This window comes from Dromiciops gliroides, chromosome 4 (genome assembly GCF_019393635.1).
Source record: "Dromiciops gliroides isolate mDroGli1 chromosome 4, mDroGli1.pri, whole genome shotgun sequence".
NCBI lineage: Eukaryota > Metazoa > Chordata > Mammalia > Microbiotheria > Microbiotheriidae > Dromiciops > Dromiciops gliroides.
Genome location: NC_057864.1, coordinates 142,474,693 through 142,496,127, shown reverse-complemented (window position 1 = coordinate 142,496,127; position 21,435 = coordinate 142,474,693). Strand labels below are relative to the sequence as shown.

Genomic DNA, 21,435 nt, shown 5'->3' with positions numbered 1-21,435 from the left:
GAGCTGTTGAGTACCAAAGGTTGAGTCAGTCTGTATGGAGATGAGATTTCAGATGGTCATCTTATGGGAGGTGGGGAGGCGTGGTACTTGTAGAGTAGAAACCAAAGCAGGGCCACTGATGGAAAATGAAGAGTTGGCCTCTGATTGCCATGGGACAGAAAAGCCATGCTTCCTCAGAGCAGTCCTTTGCTTCTTCATGCTCCCAAAAGGCTAAGGGACAAGGGAGCATACAGTAATCCAGGATGACTGGTGTTTTGTCTGAATGACCTTAAAATGAAATGCTGGTCTTAATTAGGGGCTATATATTAAGTTGTCCTGTCTGCTGGTTGTGGAATAGGGAGTGAACTATTTATTTAGATTATTCACTTTATTTAAGGAAGCCAGGTGGCACAGTGGATAGTGTGGCCAGTCTGTGGTCAGGAAGACTTGTCTTAGTGGGTTCCAATCCAACCGCAGACACTGGCTGTGTGACCCTAGGCAAGTCACTTAACCCAGTTTGCCTCAGTTTCCTTATCTGTAAAATGAGCTGGAAAAGAAAATGGCAAACCACTCTAGGGTCTTTGCCAAGAAAACTCCACATGGAGTCACAAAGAGTCAGACATCACTGAAACAACTGAGAAATAAAACAACATACATTTTATTTAATTTAGGAAAATTTTTTTTAACAGAACCCAGTGACTCCCAGCCTGGTGCTTTATCCATTGTGCCACCTAGCTGCCAACACAGTATGTCATGATATTCTCTATACACCATTAATAATAATAACTAATGTTTATATAATCAGGCACTGTGCCAGGCGCTGTGCTCAGTGCTTTACAGTTATCTCATCTGCTTCTCACAACAACCTTAGGAGGTAGGTGCTATTATTATCCCCATTTTATAGATGAGAAAACTGAGGCAAACAGAGCTTAAGTAAGTGTCTGAGGCAGGATTTAAACCTAGGTCTGCCTGACTCTCAGCCTGGCACTCCATTTGCCGAGCCACTTAGCCTGCCCCACACAACGTGCCATGATATTTTCTATACACCATTATTTTAAGAGTTTATATATAAAAATGAGGGAACCCTTTGGCTCCAATTTCAGCTTAATGTGTTATTTCTAATTGCTTTCAGAATGACTCTGAAGAGATTAAAAAATGAAATCTCAGGCAGTCTCTCCCATCTTGCTCTTTTGTAAATCATGAGCAAGACAGGCTGTTTTCGTATCCAGTTCCATCACATTCATAATAGATTAGAAGCACTGTGTAGGAAATGCTTTTAGGGGGAATCACTTAGGAATTCTTTACAATTTAAGTTTTGGCATCCTCACTCGCCTTTCCTGCAATTTTGAGGTCAGTCAAAGGGTCAGGAACAACTAGGAGTCTCCTGGAGGAGGGGCAGAATCCAGGAGGAAATCTTACAAGGAAGGTAAGATAGCGAGTCAGAAGCAGGAGGAGATGAGCTTGTTTTTGTCCGTCATTTTCCTTACCTGAATTTAGGAGGTGAGACAAAAGACACCTGGCAGTTGTACTCTTGTCCTTATACTCATTTCCTCTTCTCTATCTCCTGTACTACCAGGCCTTTGGGGAGGAAAAAAAAGGACCATTTGGTGTCCTGAACAGTGGAAAGAAGACTGGAGTTGTGTCTGAAGGACCTAAATTCAGTACCAGCTTTGCAGTTTATTAGCTATGTGACCTTAGACAAGTCTCCTCACCTTGTGCCTTAGTTTCCTCATTTACAAAATGGAAGAGCTGAGATTAGATGATCCTTAAGGGTCGTTACAGATTTAAATTTTATGCTCATATGCTTCTCCTACTGAGACATTGTTGGCACTTAATAATTCGCTGTTAAAAGGTAGAGCCAGAAATTCCCCTATGGTAATTACCATAACAAGACTTTAATTTGTATCATGCATTGGACTTTTTCTAAAGTATTTTCCTATTTTATCACCCAGTTGCTCTGTGAGTTAGATTGGGAAGATATTATTATCCCCATTGAATAGTTATGGAGCTGAGTTAGAATAGAGAAGGTCTTCTCTGAATGCCTGGTCCACATATTTTTCCTACTGGACAGTGTGCCAAGAACAAGTAGGAAATGAGTCGTGTATTCTTTCCCCATAGGTTCTGAGATGTCTTAGGCATAGCCCTAAGTTTTACCTCAGGGCTTATCTTATTAGCAGAATGAGATGCAAAATCTCTTCGTCCATTTGGTTTCCAGTTTTTAGTTGTTGGGAAGATTTATGAATTAATCAGTCTGTCGCCATGTTTCCTCAGGATCTGTAGTTTTCATGGGGTAGTTGGTTATGGGTCTTCCATATGTCTCATAGTTAAGAATGGGTTTTGAAAAAGACTCAGAGAAACCTTTGTCTTCAGACTGTGCTTTTTACATCTGTATATAGCAACCAGGAGAAGATGACCCCATGGCCTCCTTTGCGACTGAGTCCAGTTCAGCAGTAATTGATTTAGCACCTCCAGATGTACCTGGCACTGTGCTAGGTTCTGAGAGACAAAGACAGCCCAGCCCTTAAGAAACTTATATTCTACTAGTGTAAAATAAGATGTACTCAGATAAGTAAATACAAAATATATACATAGTAAACAGACAGTAATTTCAGGGAAGGGAAAGCACTAAGAAGGCTTTGTGTAAGGAAGTTTCTGCACCTTAGTGTAGCTAGGGATTCCCAAAAGGTAGAAGTGTGGAGGGAAAGCATCCCAGGTATGGGAAACCATTTGTGCAAAGGCAGATAGCACATTGAAGTGTGGGCTAAGGAGCAGGGGTACTTCTCTCTTGTGAGTGTGTTTGTTTTTATTCTCACCTACTTCGCGCATTTTCTTCATGTGTTTTCATAAATATTTCAAAATGCTTCTCCCTTCTAGGACTAGAGCCCTTCAAGATTGGACCATACACCAACTTTGTTAACATTGGAGAACGCTGTAATGTTGCAGGATCAAAGAAGTTTGCTAAACTTATCATGGCAGGAAACTATGAAGTGAGCATCCTAATAAGATCACTGAGGCACATGCCATTTCTTTTGCTAGACAGCATGTAAATTAATCAGCCACTATTAATATTATTAGTTACATTGCTGAATAAATGTGAGAAGATGATGAACTGGGCTCACTTTTGAACTTGAAGGGGAATTTATGGATTAAGTCTCAAGAAAAATTGAAGTTTCCATTGCTATTCAGCAAAAGCTCCACATTCAAGAATTAGGGGGAGGCATTATGAGGCAGATCCATCTTTTCTTTATTTTCCTGCTTTGGGAAGGGGAGGGGACGAATGGAGAAGTACCCTCCATTTGGGGTTTCTCCCCTTTTCCTTTTTTTTTTTTTTTGGGTTGTTGTTGGGCAATGGGGGTTAAGTGACTTGCCCAGGGTCACACAGCTAGTAAGTGCCAAGTGTCTGAGGCCGGATTTGAACTCAGGTCTTCCTGAATCCAGGCCCTTTTTCTTTTTAAGAGTATGGAAAAGAGAGCTGGAAAGTGAAGGACAATCATTATTTTGACATTTGCTCCATGTTTTCATTGATTATTTTTTTCAGTTTTTGTTGCGAATGCTATTAAGGTTAAAATCATGTGAAACTGAAGCTTAAAAATATAATCTAAACTGATGAGATTCAACATTAAGAGTTTTGCTATTCTGTTTATTTTTCCTTTCCATTCTCCCTGCCCCTCCACTGGTTCAAGCTCTCATTACTTCAAGCCTATGTTATTGTAATGCCTCCTAATTGATCTCCCTGCTTTCATTCTCTCCAACTCCAATTCATCCCACGTGATACACCAGTTATCTTCCTAAAATGCCTAAATTGTATAATATCACTCTTCTTTCTTTAAGACTTTGGATTGTAATTCTTTGAAGCCATTCTTTTTGTAATGATTGAAGTTATTTTTGCAATACAAATGAAAGGTCCTTATTCCTTCTCTGCCCCCAATAACTACTGTAAATTTCCATTTGGTCTTAGGGTTAGGAAAAACCCTACTGTAATTTCCATTCTAGAATGTCTGATATCATCTCCTTTTTTCATACCATAAAGACTGATAAAGACACACATTCTCTCTCTCTCTCTCTCACACACACACACACACACATGACTCTACTATATCCATCAGTCAACTCATTTGTATTGAGTACCTCCTACATCACAGTTTTGTTTTTGTTTTTTTCTTGCGGGGCAATGAGGGTTAAGTGACTTGCCCAGGGTCACATAGCTAGTAAGTGTCATGTGTCTGAATCTGGATTTGAACTCAGGTCCTCCTGAATCCAGGGCCAGTGCTTTATCCACTGTGCCACCTAGCTGTCCCCATCACATTTTCTTTTTTTTTTTTTTTAAATTTTCAACATTTGTTTTTATAAGATTTCTAGTTTCAAATTTTTCTCCATCCTTCCCCTCCCTCCCTCCTCTCCAAGACAGCAAGTAATCTGATATAGGTTATATATGTACAGTTCTATTAAACATATTTCTGCATTAGTCATGTAATGAAAGAAGAATCAGAGCAAAAAGGAAAAACCTCAAAAAACAACAAAAACAATAGAAATAGTATGGTTCCATCTGCATCCAGATTCAACAGTTTGTTTTTTTTTTCCTGGATTTGGAGAGCATTTTCCATCATGAGTCCTTTGGAACTATCTTGCACCATTGTATTGCTGAGAAGAATCAAGTCTATCACAGTTGATCAACACACAGTGTTGTTGATACTGCATCATAGACATTTTCAAAAGACATACAGCCTATGGTCCAATCAAATATGCATAAGAAAAAACTTGAAAATTTCTTAAGATGTAAATATAGGTGTTCTCTTTTTAGTGCAGTAGACCTTCAGAGAAGGGAAAGATTAATATAGGGTAGCGGTAGTAAATGGAAAAGACTTAATGAAGAAGATGGTATACAAATTTGTCCTTCAAGTACAAGAAATATTTTGATGACTGAAGGGAACCTGCTTCTTAGACAAAGGGAACACTGAGCAAGGGCATAGAAAGAGGAATGAATTTGATATATGTGAAGAATTTGTGACGAGACAAACTTGCTGGGTACGGAAGTAGCATTTTGTGAGAGTAATGGGGAATTTAGATTGTACCGTTAGGCTGGGATCCAATTATTGTGGGCCCGAAAACTAGACAGAACAGTTTGGTTTTGATGTGCCAGACAAATAATAAAGAGACATTATGGATTCTTGAGTATAGGGTATGGCATGATGCAAGTGCTATTTTAGGAAGATTAGTCTGACGGCTAAAGAGATTCCTGAGAAGACCCTGGGTTTAGGCAGGCTTTAAAGATATTTCGTGAAGTAGAGAAATCTTGGACAAACATGGAAGCCTTCTGGTTAGAAAAAAAAGTTTCAAATTGGGCGGTATCTTTTAAGGAAAAATCAATAGGATTTGGTGACAGATCATATAAGAGGAAAAGGCAAGAGAAGGACTGTAAGTCTCAATCTGTCACTGAATGGTTCTTATTTCTAGTTTGGGAGACTGGAAGAATACTGGTAACATGGAAGATGTATTTGAATGCTAGTGAGACTGATTCAGAGTTCCCTTTGGGACTTTAAGATATCATTAGCACAGTGAATTGTGGTTTTTTACTTTTTAACCTGAATAATCATGGTATAATAAGAGATAAGTAAATGTGGTCCTTTCTGCTGGTCTCTGGTAAGGGTCATAATTTGTCTCCTTTGTTCCTCCTATAGGAAGCTTTGAGTGTGGCTAAAGCCCAAGTGGAGATGGGAGCTCAGGTTTTGGATATTAACATGGACGACGGGATGTTGGATGGCCCCAGTGCTATGACCAGATTTTGTAACTTCATTGCTTCTGAACCTGATATTGCCAAGGTGCTGCTTAATTTAATCACAGTGTTATTGTCATTACACTAGTTTCAGCTTGTTCAGGTACCCTCTTAATACCACAGGTCATGAATTTGTTTCTCGCCAGAGTTTTTAAATTACATTGCCCTTGGAACAAGTATCTTTGCTGTTTCTTGCCTTGAACCTCCTGAATTAATAACAACCACCACCACCACCACCACCAATATTTAGGGTAGTTTCTTAAGGTTCACAAAATACTTTGTACACATTTTCTTGTTTTATCTTCCAAAGGAACCTTGTCAGGTCATTGAGTTTTACAGATGAGAAAATTGAGTCGCAGAGTGGTCAAGTGACTTGCCTAGGATCACACAGCTAACAAATGTTTGAAGTAGGATTCTGACTCTAAGTGCAGTGTTCTGTCTGTTACTCCAATCCCTGAAGAGTGGCTTTCTGGGCCCAGCAAGTATCCAAAAGGCTGAATACTATTCTTAACTTCTCCCCAAATTTCCATAAATGGACATGAAGGATGGGCTCATTCTGCATCTCTTAGATCTGTAAGAGGTACCTCACCAGCTCAGCATGAAATCTTTAGCTATTCAATGCTGTTGCTACTTAGTCTTTTCTCTCTCCTAAAACAAATATAAAAGGACTTATTTGATCCTTTGAGCAAGGGAGGAGAGAGGGTCATAGAAGCTAGTCAAATTAAAACATAATTAAGGATTAAAATAATATTGTCTGACCTCATTCCCTCCCCATATCTCCCACAGTTTTCTGTTTTTGTTAAAGGTGGATAAGCTGACGAGGAGAGGGGATTTTTCCTGAGGTTCTCCCCTCCCAAACTGGCTAGTATTTTAAGAATAAATGACATCACTTTACAGATGGGAATACAAGTTTTTATTTAGGTTTTGTCAAATACAGGGTATCCCAGAAATCATAGTGCAGCTTCAAGCTTTTTGAGCTCTGATGTTCCTGTTACTTCGTCCTTCATTTGTGCTTCTCACCGAACTTTTCCCAAAAGTTGTAGTAAGTATTTACTGCCACTGGTGCTAAGAGGATGTCTTTGACAGGGTGATCAAGTTGTACTCAAGCCTTGACTTCAGAGTTCCAATAGTTAAAAAAAAAAAATCCACTTAAAATTCTTATTAATGAATTTTGTTTCAAGTGTCTGAGGTCAGATTTGAACTCACCTGAATCCAGGGCCGGTGCTTTATCCCACTGCGCCACCTAGCTGCCCCCTATGAATTTTGTTTCTACTTGACGTTTGTAAATGTCTCTCCCTCTTCCCTTGTGAGCCATCCTATATAGCAAAGATTTTTAAAAAGGGTGGAGGGAGCAGGTCAGTAAAATGAACCAATACATTGGCTGGAATTGACAATGGACATGGGGTCCCATACCCCTCACTCCCCACTTCTACAATGTAGGGAAGAAGGTAACATACCCATTTATAATAACAGCAGCAGCACCTGACTTTGTATAATCCTTTAAACTTTGCAGAATACTTTATGCATGTTATATAGGCAATTAGGTGGCTCAGCGGAAAGTGCTGGACCTTGCATCAAGGAAACCTTAGTTCAAATTTGGCCTCAGACACTTTCTAGCTGTGTGCCCCTGGCCAAGTCATTCAACCGTTGTCTATTTCTGTTTCCTCACCTATAAATTGGAGATAATAAGAGCAGCTACCTCTCAGGGTTGTTGTGAGAATCAAATGAAAAAATACTTGTGAAGTGCATTGTAAAACCTTAAAGTGTTATGTAAATACTAGCTTTTATATTATCTTGCTTCCTCCAGGAGAGTTCTATGACCCAACTTCCTGCAATATTAAAAGCAAAAGCTGTACAGTTTTAAGGACATGACCTTCCTGCCAAGTAGCTCTCTGGCATACCTGGCTCCGTATTCATTTCAGAAATCCATGACCTGATGTTGTGATGTGTGCCTATAGCTGCTGTTACTGGGGAGGCTCAGACCGGTGAACTGATTGAGTTGGGGAGTTCTGTGCTGCAGTGGGCTAAAGCTGATGGGGTGTCCAGCACCAGTGTGGTGAGCTCCTGGCAGTCGGGAACCCACTGTGCTGCCCAAGTGATTCATCCTCAATTATAAATAGGCCTGGTCAAAGCTTCTCGGCTGATCAGCATTGAGTTTGGGCTGTAGCCTGCTGCACTTCCAGCCTGGATGAAATAGGGAGACTGAGTTTCAGAAAACAAAATGGAAAAACCCAAAAACCCATACATTTAAGAAATGGCATTTTTGCCATTAATTTCAACTCTCTCTTGCCCAAACGTTTAAAAAAAAAAAAAACCAGAGTGGAAAGAAACAAAGGAATCACGGATGTAACTTACTCCTTGTTCCCTTTCCTTTGCTGCCCTCTGGTGGAGGTGCTGATAAGTATAGCAATAGCTAAATATAGGACAGTTCAGGTATTAGGGAATTAAAACCAAGGGGCTGGGTCATTTTCTCTCAAGTCATGGAGTTTGCTGCATCATCCTGGCTGCCCTTCTTTCTAGTGGCCTTTTTAATCTTAAAATTTTTCTCCCCTTTAAAGATGATCATTTGAGGGGTTTTTCTTGGCTTGTTATTTATTAAACTTTTTTTTTTTCCCTGAGTCTAGGGCATGAGTTGCTGAGAAAGAGAACATTAAGTCAGAATCAAAGAGGAATATAATGTTTTCATTTTTTGTTTGCTTCCATTCAGACCTAGGTTAGCCTTTTACCCAGATGCTGTAAGCTACATTCACTTTTTCCTTTGGATGCCAAAGCTGGGGTTATTTCAAGTCAGGAATGTGGGAGCTCAGATTTGAATACTTTGGCTAGGAGATATCTTCTGAAGGGCATGAAGCTACACATTAATCCCGAAGACAGAACAGTGTCTGATTTTGAGATGCCTAAATCCTATATTAAGATAGTTACATTGGCATTGAGGCACTTGAACTGGGTAAGCTGATACCAAAGCCAGGGAAAGGAACTCATTGGTTCCTTTCTCAGATATTAGCTTAACCCTTTTCCATGCTTGAGGATCAACTAAGTGCTCCAAATATTTCAGACTCTTGCCTTCTGTGCTGCTGTTTTAATTTTACTATGGTGTTGCCTGGGTCAAAAGTGTATTTTTGGGACTTTGGAAAATTGGCTGTAGCTTATGCCCCATTGGTGACCAAAGCCTGCCCCTAAGTATTTTTGAATTAAATTTTTGTTGCTATCTTTTGTATATCACCAGAATTGCTCCTATTATCCTCTTCCCTGCCCCCTTCCCCTTCCCAGAGAGTTATCCTATATGACAAATAATATATTTAAGAAAGAAAGAAAGAAACTAAGGAAGAAAAAAGGGAAGTAGAGGGGGAAATCAAGAGAAGTCTGAAAACATTTGTGGTGTATCATGCCTGTGGACCTCCCAACTCTGCAAAGGAATAGAATGAGGTTTTCTTTTCATTTCTGAGTCCATGATTTCTATGATATAAACTACCTTTTCCCTTTTCTGCCAGAATGAATAAGAATGAGATAACAATAGAAAAAAACAGGGCCGGAGCAAGAGTCATACCAAGAAATCAATATCAAACTTGTATGTTCTAAATGCCATGGCATTTAACTTCATAAAGGAAAAATTAATTGACTTAAAAGAAGACAGACAGTAATACAATAATAGGAAACTTTAATATCCTTGCAGTTTTGGACAAACCTAGCAAAAAGATTAACAAAAGGGAAACAGTTTGAACAAATTATGGGAGAAACTAGAGCTGAAAGACGTAGGGCATTTTCTAAATTAGACTGCTAAATAATATATGTATTTCTCAGCACCACATGGAACTTTTATAAAAAGTGACCTTGTATTAGGGCACAGAGAAATTGCAAATAAATAAATAAAATAAAGAAGTGGAAATAAATATTAAACACATTCTTTACAGATCATAATGTAATAAATATAGTAATCAGTTTAAGGACCACAAACAAAAGACACAGACCTAAATGTAGATTTAATGAAATCCTAAGTAATGAGTGGGTCAAAGAATATCATAGAAATGATTAATAATTATGTGAAAGAAAATGATAATTATGAAACAACATACCCCAAATTCTGGCATGCAGCTAAAGCATTTCCTAGGAGAAATATTATGTCTCTAAAAATATCTTTGATGAAATAGAACAGAAGATAAATGAACTGAATATGCATTTTTTTTTTAGTGAGGCAATTGGGGTTAAGTGACTCGCCCAGGGTCACACAGCTAGTGAGTGTTAAGTGTCTGAGGTCGGATTTGAACTCAGGTACTCCTGACTCCAGGGCTGGTGCTCTATCCACTGCGCCATCTAACTGCCCCGAATATGCATATTTTGAAAGAAGAGAATGTCAACAAATAAACCCAAAATAAAGACAAAAGAGATATTTGAATCTTTTTTTGGTGGAGCAATGAGGGTTAAGTGACTTGGCCCAGGGTCACACAGCTATTAAGTGTCAAGTGTCTGAGTCAGGATTTGAACTCAGGTCCTCTTGAATCCAGGGCTGGTGCTTTATCTACTGTGCCACCTAGCTGCCCCAAAAAGAGATATTTGAAAAACAGAGGAGGAATTAATAACTTGTACTCCTTCCCCATCTTTTCCTGTTCTAATTGCAGGTACCATTGTGTATTGATTCTTCAAACTTTGCTGTGATAGAGGCTGGGTTAAAATGCTGCCAGGGGAAGTGTATTGTCAACAGCATTAGTCTGAAGGAAGGTGAAGATGACTTCCTGGAGAAGGCTAGAAAGATCAAAAAGTATGGGGCTGCTGTGGTAGTCATGGCATTTGATGAAGTGGGTCAAGTAAGTGATTTCTTCAATTCCTTCTTTTTTCCTGGTTTTTATGCACCTGTTCATTATTTGAAACCTTTCACCATAGTGTCAGACACATCCCCTGAAACTTCATTTTCTTTTCTTTAAAACACTTTTAAAAATAATTTTTATTGCCATCTAGTGTTCTCACTTCACCTATATTTCCTAATGCATTCTTCCCTCCTCTATTTCCTTGAGAATAAAAAAAGAGACGAAAAAACAGTTTTCAGCAAAACTAATTGATCTAAGATGTTCCAAAACTTTTAAGACACCTTATCTGCCATCCTAGAGAGCCTGCCTGGAAAATTTCCAAGCCAGTTGGTGGGTTTAAAAAAAAAAGGAACTATTACAGATCCCCTTCCCCAGGAAACACCTGGGTTTTTTTTTGTTTTGTTTTTGGGTGGGGGGCGGTGAGGCAATTGGGGTTAAGTGACTTGTCCAGGGTCACACAGCTAGGAAGTGTTAAGTGTCTGAGTCAGGATTTGAACTCAGGTACTCCTGACTCCAGGGCCGGTGCTCTATCCATTGTGCCACCTAGCTGTCCCAGGAAACACCTGTTTTTAATACTGTACTCTTTTAAAAAGCATCACTGGCTCATCACAGTGTCTTAACTCCCCCTTCGCGGTTTCCACCTACTCCCCTTCCAGTCTGATATTCTAAGTAGCATTCCATATCTCTAGCCCTCCACTTCAGTAGAGAACATAACCGTATTTTTTTTATTTAAAAAATTATTAATATCTTAAAAACTCATTATTTTAATATGAACTTGACAAAACATCAACAAATGTGAAAGTTCCAAATGCAAAGGAGAAAAAGAGATATCTACAAGATCATGCATCTCTATTAATGTACAGTTTGTTTTTTAAAATCTCTATTAAATTTGACATGAAAGTAGCAATACTTCCCAATTCATCTATAATCCCTTTTGAATTTCTTTTGCCCTCTCATATATATCATGCCCTTTCCTTTTTTCCCTCCAGCCTCATTCACTCTCCCTCCCCTCCAAGCAGAAAAACAACAACAGCTCTCCCTTATATAAATAAATAAATATAGTCAAAGAAAACTAATTCAAATATTTGGCATATCTAAAAACATCTCATTCTGCACCTCTAGTCCATCATTTTGATGCCAAGAGATGGAAGGTGTTTTTCATCATTAGTCTTCTTAAAACCTGATTGGTTATTGCATGGATCAGAATTTTTAATTCTTTCAAAATTGTTTTCCTTTACATTATTGTAGTCAGTGTATACATTTATTACCATAATTCTGCTTACTTCACTCTGTCACTGCATATACATCTTTTTAGGTTTCTTTGATGCAGTAATATTTTATTGCACTCTTATAATTTGTTCAGCCATTCTTGAGTTGATAGGAGACCACTTGATTTCCAGTTATTTGTTCCTGATGTATATGTCTACAAATATATTTGTATATATGTGTGTGTGTATGTATATATTTTTAAAAATTCTATTTTCAAAGTTCTTGGTACTATAGACATCATGAAAAACAGTCTATTCCTGTGAGCACGCCAAAATATTTAATATTCACATGCTTAGTTACTGGAAAGAGGGTTATGTCTTTTGATGGTAATGGTCCTTATGGTGACTATTGAATTTGGCCAGTTTTGTTGGAGAGGCCCAAGTTTTGACCTCATCAGTGACCTTCTATGAACCTGTTTGAAGAATGAATGACATTCCCCTCTTCTCTTCCTTAGGGACCTTCTCTTCATGTTGGCTATGTGTGGGCCTCACCAAGGGAATGAATTCCTAAGGGCTTTCAGCATTTCTTATATGTTTAACTGGAAACTGGAGAAGGGGAAATCTTCGGAAAAGTAGACCAGCGGGGATTAGTTATTGGGAGTGAGCTAGTAAAGGAAAAGAAATGCTAGTATTTAACTAGAAGCGTTTCAGTGTACTTTTGAACATTTCTTTAGCAAAGACTGATGAATTGGACTCTACTGATATAGTTCAAAATCTTATCTGGAAGTTCTCCAAGCTAATTGGTTAGCTTGAAAACAAAATATAAACTACCTCCACCAAAAACCTGTTTTTATTTATTGCTATCCCCTTTTAAAAAACATCACTGTCTCATCACCTAATGTGCCTGATGACCAACCCTTGCCCCTTACCCTCCAGTAGAACCTTCTCATGTAACCAAGAAGTACAGTTCAACAAAATAATCTAACACCCTGGCTACATCTGGTAGCATAGGGCTCATTCTGTTCCTGTAGGATATCACCTCTCTGCTAAGAGGTGGGAAACATTCTCCTGTTTCATTATTGGGTCACATTGTCCTCACTACCTCAGTATCTGTTATGTTGCTACCTGGTCACTGGTTTTCAGTCTCTTTTGCTGGATCTTTCTCCAGGTCATGCCTGCCAATCATAGTTATTCCCCCCAGGCCTCTACCTTGGTGCTTTTTCTTCTATACTGTTTCATTTGGTGATCTCATCAGCTCCCATAGATATAAATATAATCTCTATACTGCTGATGCTCAGATTTCCTAATCCAGTTCTAACCTCTCTGCTAACCTCCAGTTCTTATCTCTAACTGCCTTTTGGACATCTCAAAATAGATATTCTATAGACATATTAAACTTAAAACAGGTCCCAAATTGAACTTATTTTCTTTTTCCCCCCAAACTTCTCTCCTTGCAAACTTATTGCTGTCAGAGGCATCACCATCCTCCCAGTTCCCCAGACTCAAGACTTAGGTGTCATCCTCAACTCCTCACCATCTCTCACCTCTCATATCCACTCCATTGCCAACCCCTGTTGTTTCTACATTCCTAGCATCTCTCATTTGCTTCCTTCTCTCCTGACTACAAACAAACTCCATAAATGCTCTTGCTCTTTGAGAGAGAGAGAGAGGGAGAGAGATCACTATGAAGAAATGGTACTGTCATACCCCAAAGGGATCAAAGAAAGAAGAAAAGGACTCAAGTATAATAATATTTATAACAGCTTTTTGTGTTATAGCAAAGAACTGGAAAATAAGGAAGGCATGGCTGAACAGATTGTTAAAAATTCAGTAGAATAGTATTATACTGTAAGAGATAACAAGAGGTGGGTTCAGAGAAACCTGAGAAGACTTGTATGAATTGATGCAGAGAAGTTAGTGAAGATCCAGGAGAACAGTTTATACATGAACAACATTATAGAGAAGAAAAACTCTGAGAGACTTTAGAAGTGTAATCCAAGCAATAATCGATCATGATTCTAGAGGACTGATGATAAAGCATGTTACCAGCCTCTTGACAGAGAGGTCTAAGGCATTGAGGATGCCAGGGCATATCTTTCTGGATATGGCAAATGTGGCATTTTCTTTTGCTTTACTATAAATATTTATTAGAAGAAATTTTTCTTTTTCTTTTTCTTCCAATTTTGGGGTGGAGTGGGAGGGATTAAACAGTACTAGGAATAGGATAGTCAGAAAAAGGAAAAAAAAGAAGGGGTCATTGAAACATTTTTAGTTGCACAGAAAGAACAAAAGGCCGGAAAGAATCAGAGACAAGCAGCACAGCTGTGAAAGTTACATGACAATCTATTAAATCTTTAAAAGGAAAAGCAGACTGTACAAAATACAGATCAGCTGTCTCTTCTATAATCCATCTTGTTTTGTTTTATGTATGCAGAAATGCAAGTTTTTTTGTTTTTCTTTTTTGTTGGTGTTCAAATTCAGAATAACTTTTATGGCATATAAGTTCTGAAGACAAATACAATTATAGTATAATTGAAGAAGAGGGGAGGGCTTCCAAAGTAACTTCTCTGAAGGGCAGTACATATTTCTATATTTGAGTTTTGGCATGTTTGAAAAAACCTGCAACCACATGAAAACTCATTGCTCTCATTTGTGTGAGTGTGTATGTGGGGTGTGTGTGTGGGATTTTTGTTGTTGTTGTTTTTTAAAACAGAAGCAAAATAACTGTTGTCAGAACAGTGATACAAACTGGTCTTTAAACCCACCCTTCCTCCTTATTAATTTGTTCAGATTTCTGTCCTGCTTGGCAGGATTCTAAGAAGCTCAACTACTCACATGCATATTGACATCTCTGCATGCTTTCCTGAGTTAGAGAACCTGTTGTTTTGTAGCAATATTTGACAATCCATTACCAATTAAATTTTGTACCTTTCTTTTCTTCTTTCCTTTCTTTCCTGACTGATTCCTTGCCTCAGGCTACAGAAACCAACAACAAAATTGAAGTATGTACTCGAGCCTACCATCTTCTTGTTAAAAAAGTGGGATTTAACCCAAATGACATCATCTTTGACCCCAATATCCTTACCATTGGGACAGGAATGGAAGAGCACAATTTGTATGCTGTTAACTTTATCAATGCCACTAAAACCATCAAGGTAAGCTGTGGAATTTTCTCTTTTTTATTCTTTGTTACCAGGAACATCTTTCCAAGTATGAGAGGATATATTTGGAAATAAAAGATATCTATTGAAGAAAAAGATGGATAGGGTGGGGAAACATACATCAGAGTGTTGATGTATTCTGAAAGTTTTTAGCAGACATGTCAAACTCTTGAGGCACCCGCATTGGATTACTTTAGAATATAATCGAAAAATGTTTAACAAAATAATACAACATTGACAATGTAAATTTGTGGTTTTCTAAGTTAATTTATGGTCTGTAGGGATCCCTTTCTGTTTGAGTTTGACACCAGTGGTTAATAGCACTCCAAATTAAATAAAGATGCTGCCCTGTAGAGTGCTGACTTGTGTAGTTTTCTGGCTTCCCCATTGCTTACCGTGCTTAGCTGCCCCCCTACTCCTTTGGAAAGTATTAGCTTCTCTGAGAAGAGCTTCCTTGGCTCAGGTTGTAGAAGAAGAAGAAGGTCTATTGCTATGGAGTGGAGTCAAAGGCTCATAAATCTAGAACTGAAGGTGACCGTAGAGCTCATATTGTTCAAGTTCCCACTTTCCATATGAGCAAAGTGACTCACCCAAGGCTAAATGTATAATAAGAGGCAGAAGCAAGATCAGATTTGGGTCCTGACTCCCAGTTCATCTCTCTTCACTCTGCTCTTCTGTCGCTCTTGGGTCGGTCATCTTTTGTTTTGGTCCTAATTTTATGTTTGTCTCTTATGTGAAGACAGAAGTAGAAGTTTAGGAGGAACATAATAGCTCTACAGATGCACTTCAAGGGTTATCATGTGAAAGAAACCTTAATAAATCAACAAACATTTGTTAAGTGTCTAGTATGTGCCAGGATCTTGTTCAGCATGGTCCCCAAGTGGGGCAGAACTAGGAGCAATTATTCAAAGTTGCAAAAAGGTTGATTTTTCAGTTTATGTAAGGAGAAGCTTGTTAATGATTAGAAATATACTAAATTCGAATACCTTCAGAAGGATGGAGTTTCTTATCACTAGATGTTTTCACAGAAAAAATGACTGACCACTTGCCAAATATGTTGTAGAAGAGAATCTTGTTTATATCTTGGTTGGATGAAGTGGCTTCTGGGGTCTTTTCCAACTCAGTCATTCTGTGACAAAACACTGAGGAAAATTATTAACCCATCACCAAGTGTTTGGCATCCTACTAGAGGCTTATAAACATATGTACCTCCTTGGGATCAGCAGGGGTTTTCCTTCACTCTGCTGGAATTCTCACAGAAGTCTTTTTTTATGAAGCTGTAATGCCCTTCAAATATGCCATCACATTAGGATAATTAAACTGACACTAATTAAAGGAGGCAGTGTTCCCAAAATGTGGTGCAGCAAAAACCTTTCTCAAGTAACATGGTCTTAAGAGAGGCCTTTTAGCAGAAGCATTGTCAGTCTGGGAAGCGCAATACCCACACCTCAGTTGTCAGAAAATTGTAAGGAAATCCAGTGGGCCAGCTTGATTTGGGAAATTTTATCTCCCTTGGAAACTTGTGTGAAGTAGAATCGAGTGTTCAGATAGGGTCCACGTGGTTGAGTTTCTTATCCTCATTTTACCTCCACATTTGATTGAGAGATGATTCCACAGAGGAGTTTTGCTGAATGTAGAAGTGATATAGTCATTCCTGTCCATCCATATGAAAGAAAGGCATAACCTATGGGAAAAAAGGACATTTTATCTCAGAAATGCATAAACAGGTTGCTCATCCTTTTTGGTTTAAAGCAATTACTGCCCCAGTACCTCCATACCCACACAAGTACAGTAGACTAGAAGGCCAACTTGTTCAGCCATTCTTGTCAAGCAGGGAATTCTTTCTCCAATAGTTTGTGTTCTTAATTTTTATCAAACATTGAATTTATGAATTAATTTCCTTTTGGGTCTTGCATATTGACTTGACCGAGTCAGTTTGTTTGTTCCACTCATCTTTTTTTTTTTTTATCATAAAAGCATTTTATTATTGTCCAGTTAACTTGTAAAAATAGTTTTCAACATTTGTTTTCATAAGATTTTTAGTTCCAAATTTTTCTCCTACCCCCAAGACATAAAGCAATCTGATATAAGCTATATATGTACAATCACATTATACACATTTCTGCATTAGTCATGTTGTGAAGGAAGAATCAGAACAAAAGGGAAAAACTTCAAAAAAGTGGAAAAAAACCCCAATAACCAAAAAGTAGAAACAGTATGGTTCAGTCTGCATTCAGAATCCACAGTTCTTTTTTCTGGCTGTGGAGAACATTTTCCATCATGAGTTCTTTGAAATTGTCTTGAGTCATTGCACTGCTGAGAAGAGGCAAGTCTATCATAGTTGATCATCACACAGTGTTGCTGTTACTTTGTACAATGTTCTCCTGGTTCTGCTCACTTCACTAAGCATCAGTTCACTTAAGTCTTTCCAAGGTTTCCTGAAATCTTCCTGATTATCATTTCTTACAGCACAGTAGTATTCCAGTACATTCATAAAGCACAACTTGTTCAGCCATTCCCTAGTTGATGGGCATTCTTTCGATTTCCAATTCTTTGCCACCACAAAGAGAGCTGCACAAAGAGAGCTGCTTTAAATATTTTTGTACACATCTTTGTACATATTTTTCCCCCTTTCCATGATCTCTTTGGGATATAGACCCAGCATTGGTACTACTGGGTCAAAGAGTATGCACAGTCCCATAGCCCTTTGGGCACAGTTACAAATTGCTCCCCAGAATCATTATATCAGTTCACAACTCTACCAACAATGCATCAGTGTTCCAATTTTTCCACAGCTTCTCCAACATTTATTATTTTCCTTTTTTGTCATATTAGGCAATCTGATAGGTGTGAGGTGGTACCTCAGTCCACTCATCTTCTTTCCTATTCTTTTAATCAATGCCCAGTGGTGACTGCTTTATAACGTAGTTTGAGAACTTGATAAGGCTAGATTTGCTTTGTTACTAATTTTTTTGTCATTTCTCTTGAAATTATAGATGTTTTTATTTCTCCAAAAGTGAATTTTATTTTAGCTAGTTCTGTAACTCATTGGTAGCTTGGTTGATGTAAAATAAATCTGACAATTAATTTAGATAAAGTATCATTTTTATTATATTGGTGTGGCTTAACCATGAACAATGAGTAATTGTTCAAGCTTCTGCTGAATTTTTTAGTTATATTATTGAGTTTGCCTTTGTAGGTTAATTCAGATATTTTATACCTTTTGTAGTTATTTATTTTGAATGGAATTTCACTTTCTGTCATTTACTCCTGATTTTTCTTAGCAGTATATAGAAGTGCTGATAATTTTTGTGCATTTATTTTCTATCCTGTTCTTTTATTGAAGCTAGAAATCATCTCAGATTTGTTGATTTTTTTTTTAAATCAAGAGAAATTTCTTTGCTGCTGCCTCTCTTATGGCTATATCAGATTGAATGAGAATAAAGAATGAACTGGGTTACAAAGATACAGGCTTTCTGATAAATACAGGAAAAACTTGCCTTACCTTTTGTAACATTTCCTGCTAAATAGGGGTTCGCATCTGAAAAAAAATCTCTTTTGGTTCACATCTTACTTTCATGTCAGAATAGCATTAAATAAGGATAGCAAAAAGAAAGCCAGACCTTTTGTTTAAGTAAACATTTTACTTAGAGATTTGGGAATGGTATTTCTCTATTTTTTTATAAGTGTAAAATGCTAAATATTAATTTCTTTAAGGGTTCTGTAATCCCCTCTGCTGCAGCATCAGTAATTGTCACCTAAGTACAGTAGATCTAATTTTTCTTGATTATGCAGTAGTCCCTTCAGGGGTTGAAAAAAGGCAAAGCAGCTGATAATGTGTGGTGACATTTTTTGGGCAGGAATTGATTGTGGCAAGAGGATAGGGTCTACCCATAATTCACCAGTTTACTGTCTCATGGCAAGTTGTTGATGAGTTATCACTTTAGAATTTGTGAACCTTCTTTTTGTCACCTGTTTTATTATGTGTTCATATAAGTGTGTAATGAACTTTCTAATTAGCCTCCGGTCTTTTGGCAACTTTAAAAAAAAAAATTAGAAACTTAAAAAATTTATGCATCATGTTTATCATGGTTCCTGCGCAACATGATGGATGTGCTCCACGCCATGAGGGAGTATACAGTTCAGTAAGAAAAAGTTGTTTGGAAACATGGAATGTTTTTGGTAGAGCTATCATTGGTTTTTTTGTTGCCCTAAGAAACTAAATTATGAGTGGTAAATTTTCTTTTCTGAGAGGCAACTTAGTATAATAAATAGAGAGCTGGTTTCAAAGCCAAGAAGACCTAGGTTGAAATCCCACCTCTGACACCAACTGTGTGACCCTGGGCAGGATACCTAACCTCTAATGTAGGCTACTCTAAGACTTGTTTGTTTGTTTGTTTGTTTTTGTTGTTTTTGCGGGTTTTTTTGCAGGGCAATGAGAGTTAAGTGACTTGCCCAGGGTCACACAGCTAGTAAGTGTCAAGTGTCCAAAGCCGGATTTGAACTCAGGTCCTCCTGAATCCAGGGTCGGTGCTTTATCCACTGCGCCACCTAGCTGCCTCCACTCTAAGACTTTTAATTGCAGAGAGGGTCCTTCACTGCATTGGTAGGATGAGTTTCCTCATTGGGGATTTCACTGGTGAAATCGTAATTCATATATATGCCTCATTTTCTGGTTACTTTCCATCTTTATTAAAGAGAAATGTATGCTATACTTGTTTAAGTTGACAGACCACATCACATTTCCTATCATTGGCAGGAAACGTTACCTGGAGCCAAAATAAGTGGAGGCCTTTCCAACTTGTCCTTCTCCTTCAGAGGAATGGAAGCCATTCGAGAAGCCATGCATGGTGTTTTTCTTTACCATGCAATAAAGGTATGTGCTGAGGCCGGGTTGTATTGTTGAGCACCAACATGGACAGTGACTACTCCTTGGAACGCTGACTCTTCCTATCATTCTCCTCAGTTTGGTATGGACATGGGAATTGTGAATGCAGGAAGTCTTCCAGTGTATGATGACATTCACAAAGACCTCCTACAGCTTTGTGAGGACCTGATTTGGAATAAGGACCCAGAGGCAACAGAGAAGCTGTTACGCTATGCCCAGGTAATTTCAGGTGGGAGAGGAGAGTGTTCTGGAAAACAAGAAAGGGAACTAGGTAGCTCGATTGATGGAGCACTTGGCCTGGAGTCAGGGAAACCCGAGTTCAAATCCGGCCTCAGACACTTGCTAGCTGTTTTCACTGAGTAAATCACTTAGCTTCTGTTTGCCCCAGTTTCCTCATCTATAAAATGGGGGTAATAAGAGTACCTACTTCCTAGGGTTTTTCTGATGATCAAATAAGATAATAATTGTAAAGTGCTACTGCTAGGATTAATTGACTTGCCCCAAGATCACATAGGTAGTAAATAATAGGGTTGCAATTTGGAAGTAGGTCCTCTGATTTCACTGGGGGAAGGCGGAGAGAGAGAATATGAATGTGTGTGTAAAAGGGGCATTTTAGTCCCTCCACAGAGAAATAGGATTCCTGCTTCACAGATGCTTATAGGCTATTTAACTGAGACAAAAAAAGAGATAAGGATTCTGATAAAGCAGTAGTAAGATGCTACTGTGAATTTTGTTACTGTTTTCCAAGCTGCAGTCACTTGTCAGCCCCCCACTACACATAGTAACGTTTCCCCTTCAACCAGGACAAATGGAAATAGGTTCCCAGAAAAGGAAGTCAAGCCAGGACTGCAGTGAGGGAACAGAGTTCTTGCTCTTTCAATCCAGCTAACTGAGAGAAATTGGATTTCTAGAGTTCTGCTTAGGGAGAGCTGCATTGAGAGAAGCTCATTGGAGTTCAGATCATGTAGGCAATTGACTTTGCTCTGAGTTCTTTCTCTGATGGCTGCAGGCCAGAGCGCCCTCGTTTTGGTCATTGTGAGTTATAAGTAGCCATTTGTTAGCTTCTGTCAGTTTGCCAGATGAGAAAACCAACTTGGCAGAAACATTTTTCCCCCTCATTCCAACACTCTCTATTTACTACCTCTGTTCACAGTGGTCCCAGACTTTCTTCGTGCTTTGCTAGCAGAGACTGTGTGAAGGCTTTCATTAATGCCAAGATATTAAACAGCATTCTATTATTGGTAGCAGCAGCCCTCCACCAGACCTTTCTTTGATAACTCTGAGTCCACAGGCCATGTTAGCCTGTCGTCAGAGGCTGGAAGATGGCTTAGGTTCCTTGGCTGGACATCAGGCCAGTCAGAGTATTCTTAATTGATTATTTCATATCTTCTTTCTTACCCCCACCTTGTTGTATGAGATAGCTTTTTCATTTGAGAAAGATTGACATGGAGCACCTTATTATTGTAATTAATAACAGAATTTTAAAATAATTCTTTAAGGATTCCCAAGTACTTTACATATCAATATGTCAGTAAACATTTATTGAGGACTTGCTATGTGCCAGGCACTGTGCTAAATGCTGGGAATACAAAAAGAGAAAAGATCATTTGTGTCTTTAAGGAGC

General features: G+C 38.4%; 1 protein-coding gene across 1 annotated transcript in view; it reads left to right on the top strand.

Moving 5' to 3' along the window:
- MTR (5-methyltetrahydrofolate-homocysteine methyltransferase) overlaps positions 1-21,435 on the top strand; it is a 127,435-nt gene that overhangs the window by 52,372 nt on the left and 53,628 nt on the right. Inside the window, exons 14-19 of the mRNA XM_043962581.1 lie at positions 2,854-2,966; positions 5,658-5,798; positions 10,369-10,554; positions 14,738-14,917; positions 19,683-19,799; positions 19,890-20,030. Of these exons, the coding sequence (XP_043818516.1) occupies positions 2,854-2,966; positions 5,658-5,798; positions 10,369-10,554; positions 14,738-14,917; positions 19,683-19,799; positions 19,890-20,030 (878 nt within the window). The remainder of the gene's footprint in view (positions 1-2,853; positions 2,967-5,657; positions 5,799-10,368; positions 10,555-14,737; positions 14,918-19,682; positions 19,800-19,889; positions 20,031-21,435) is intronic.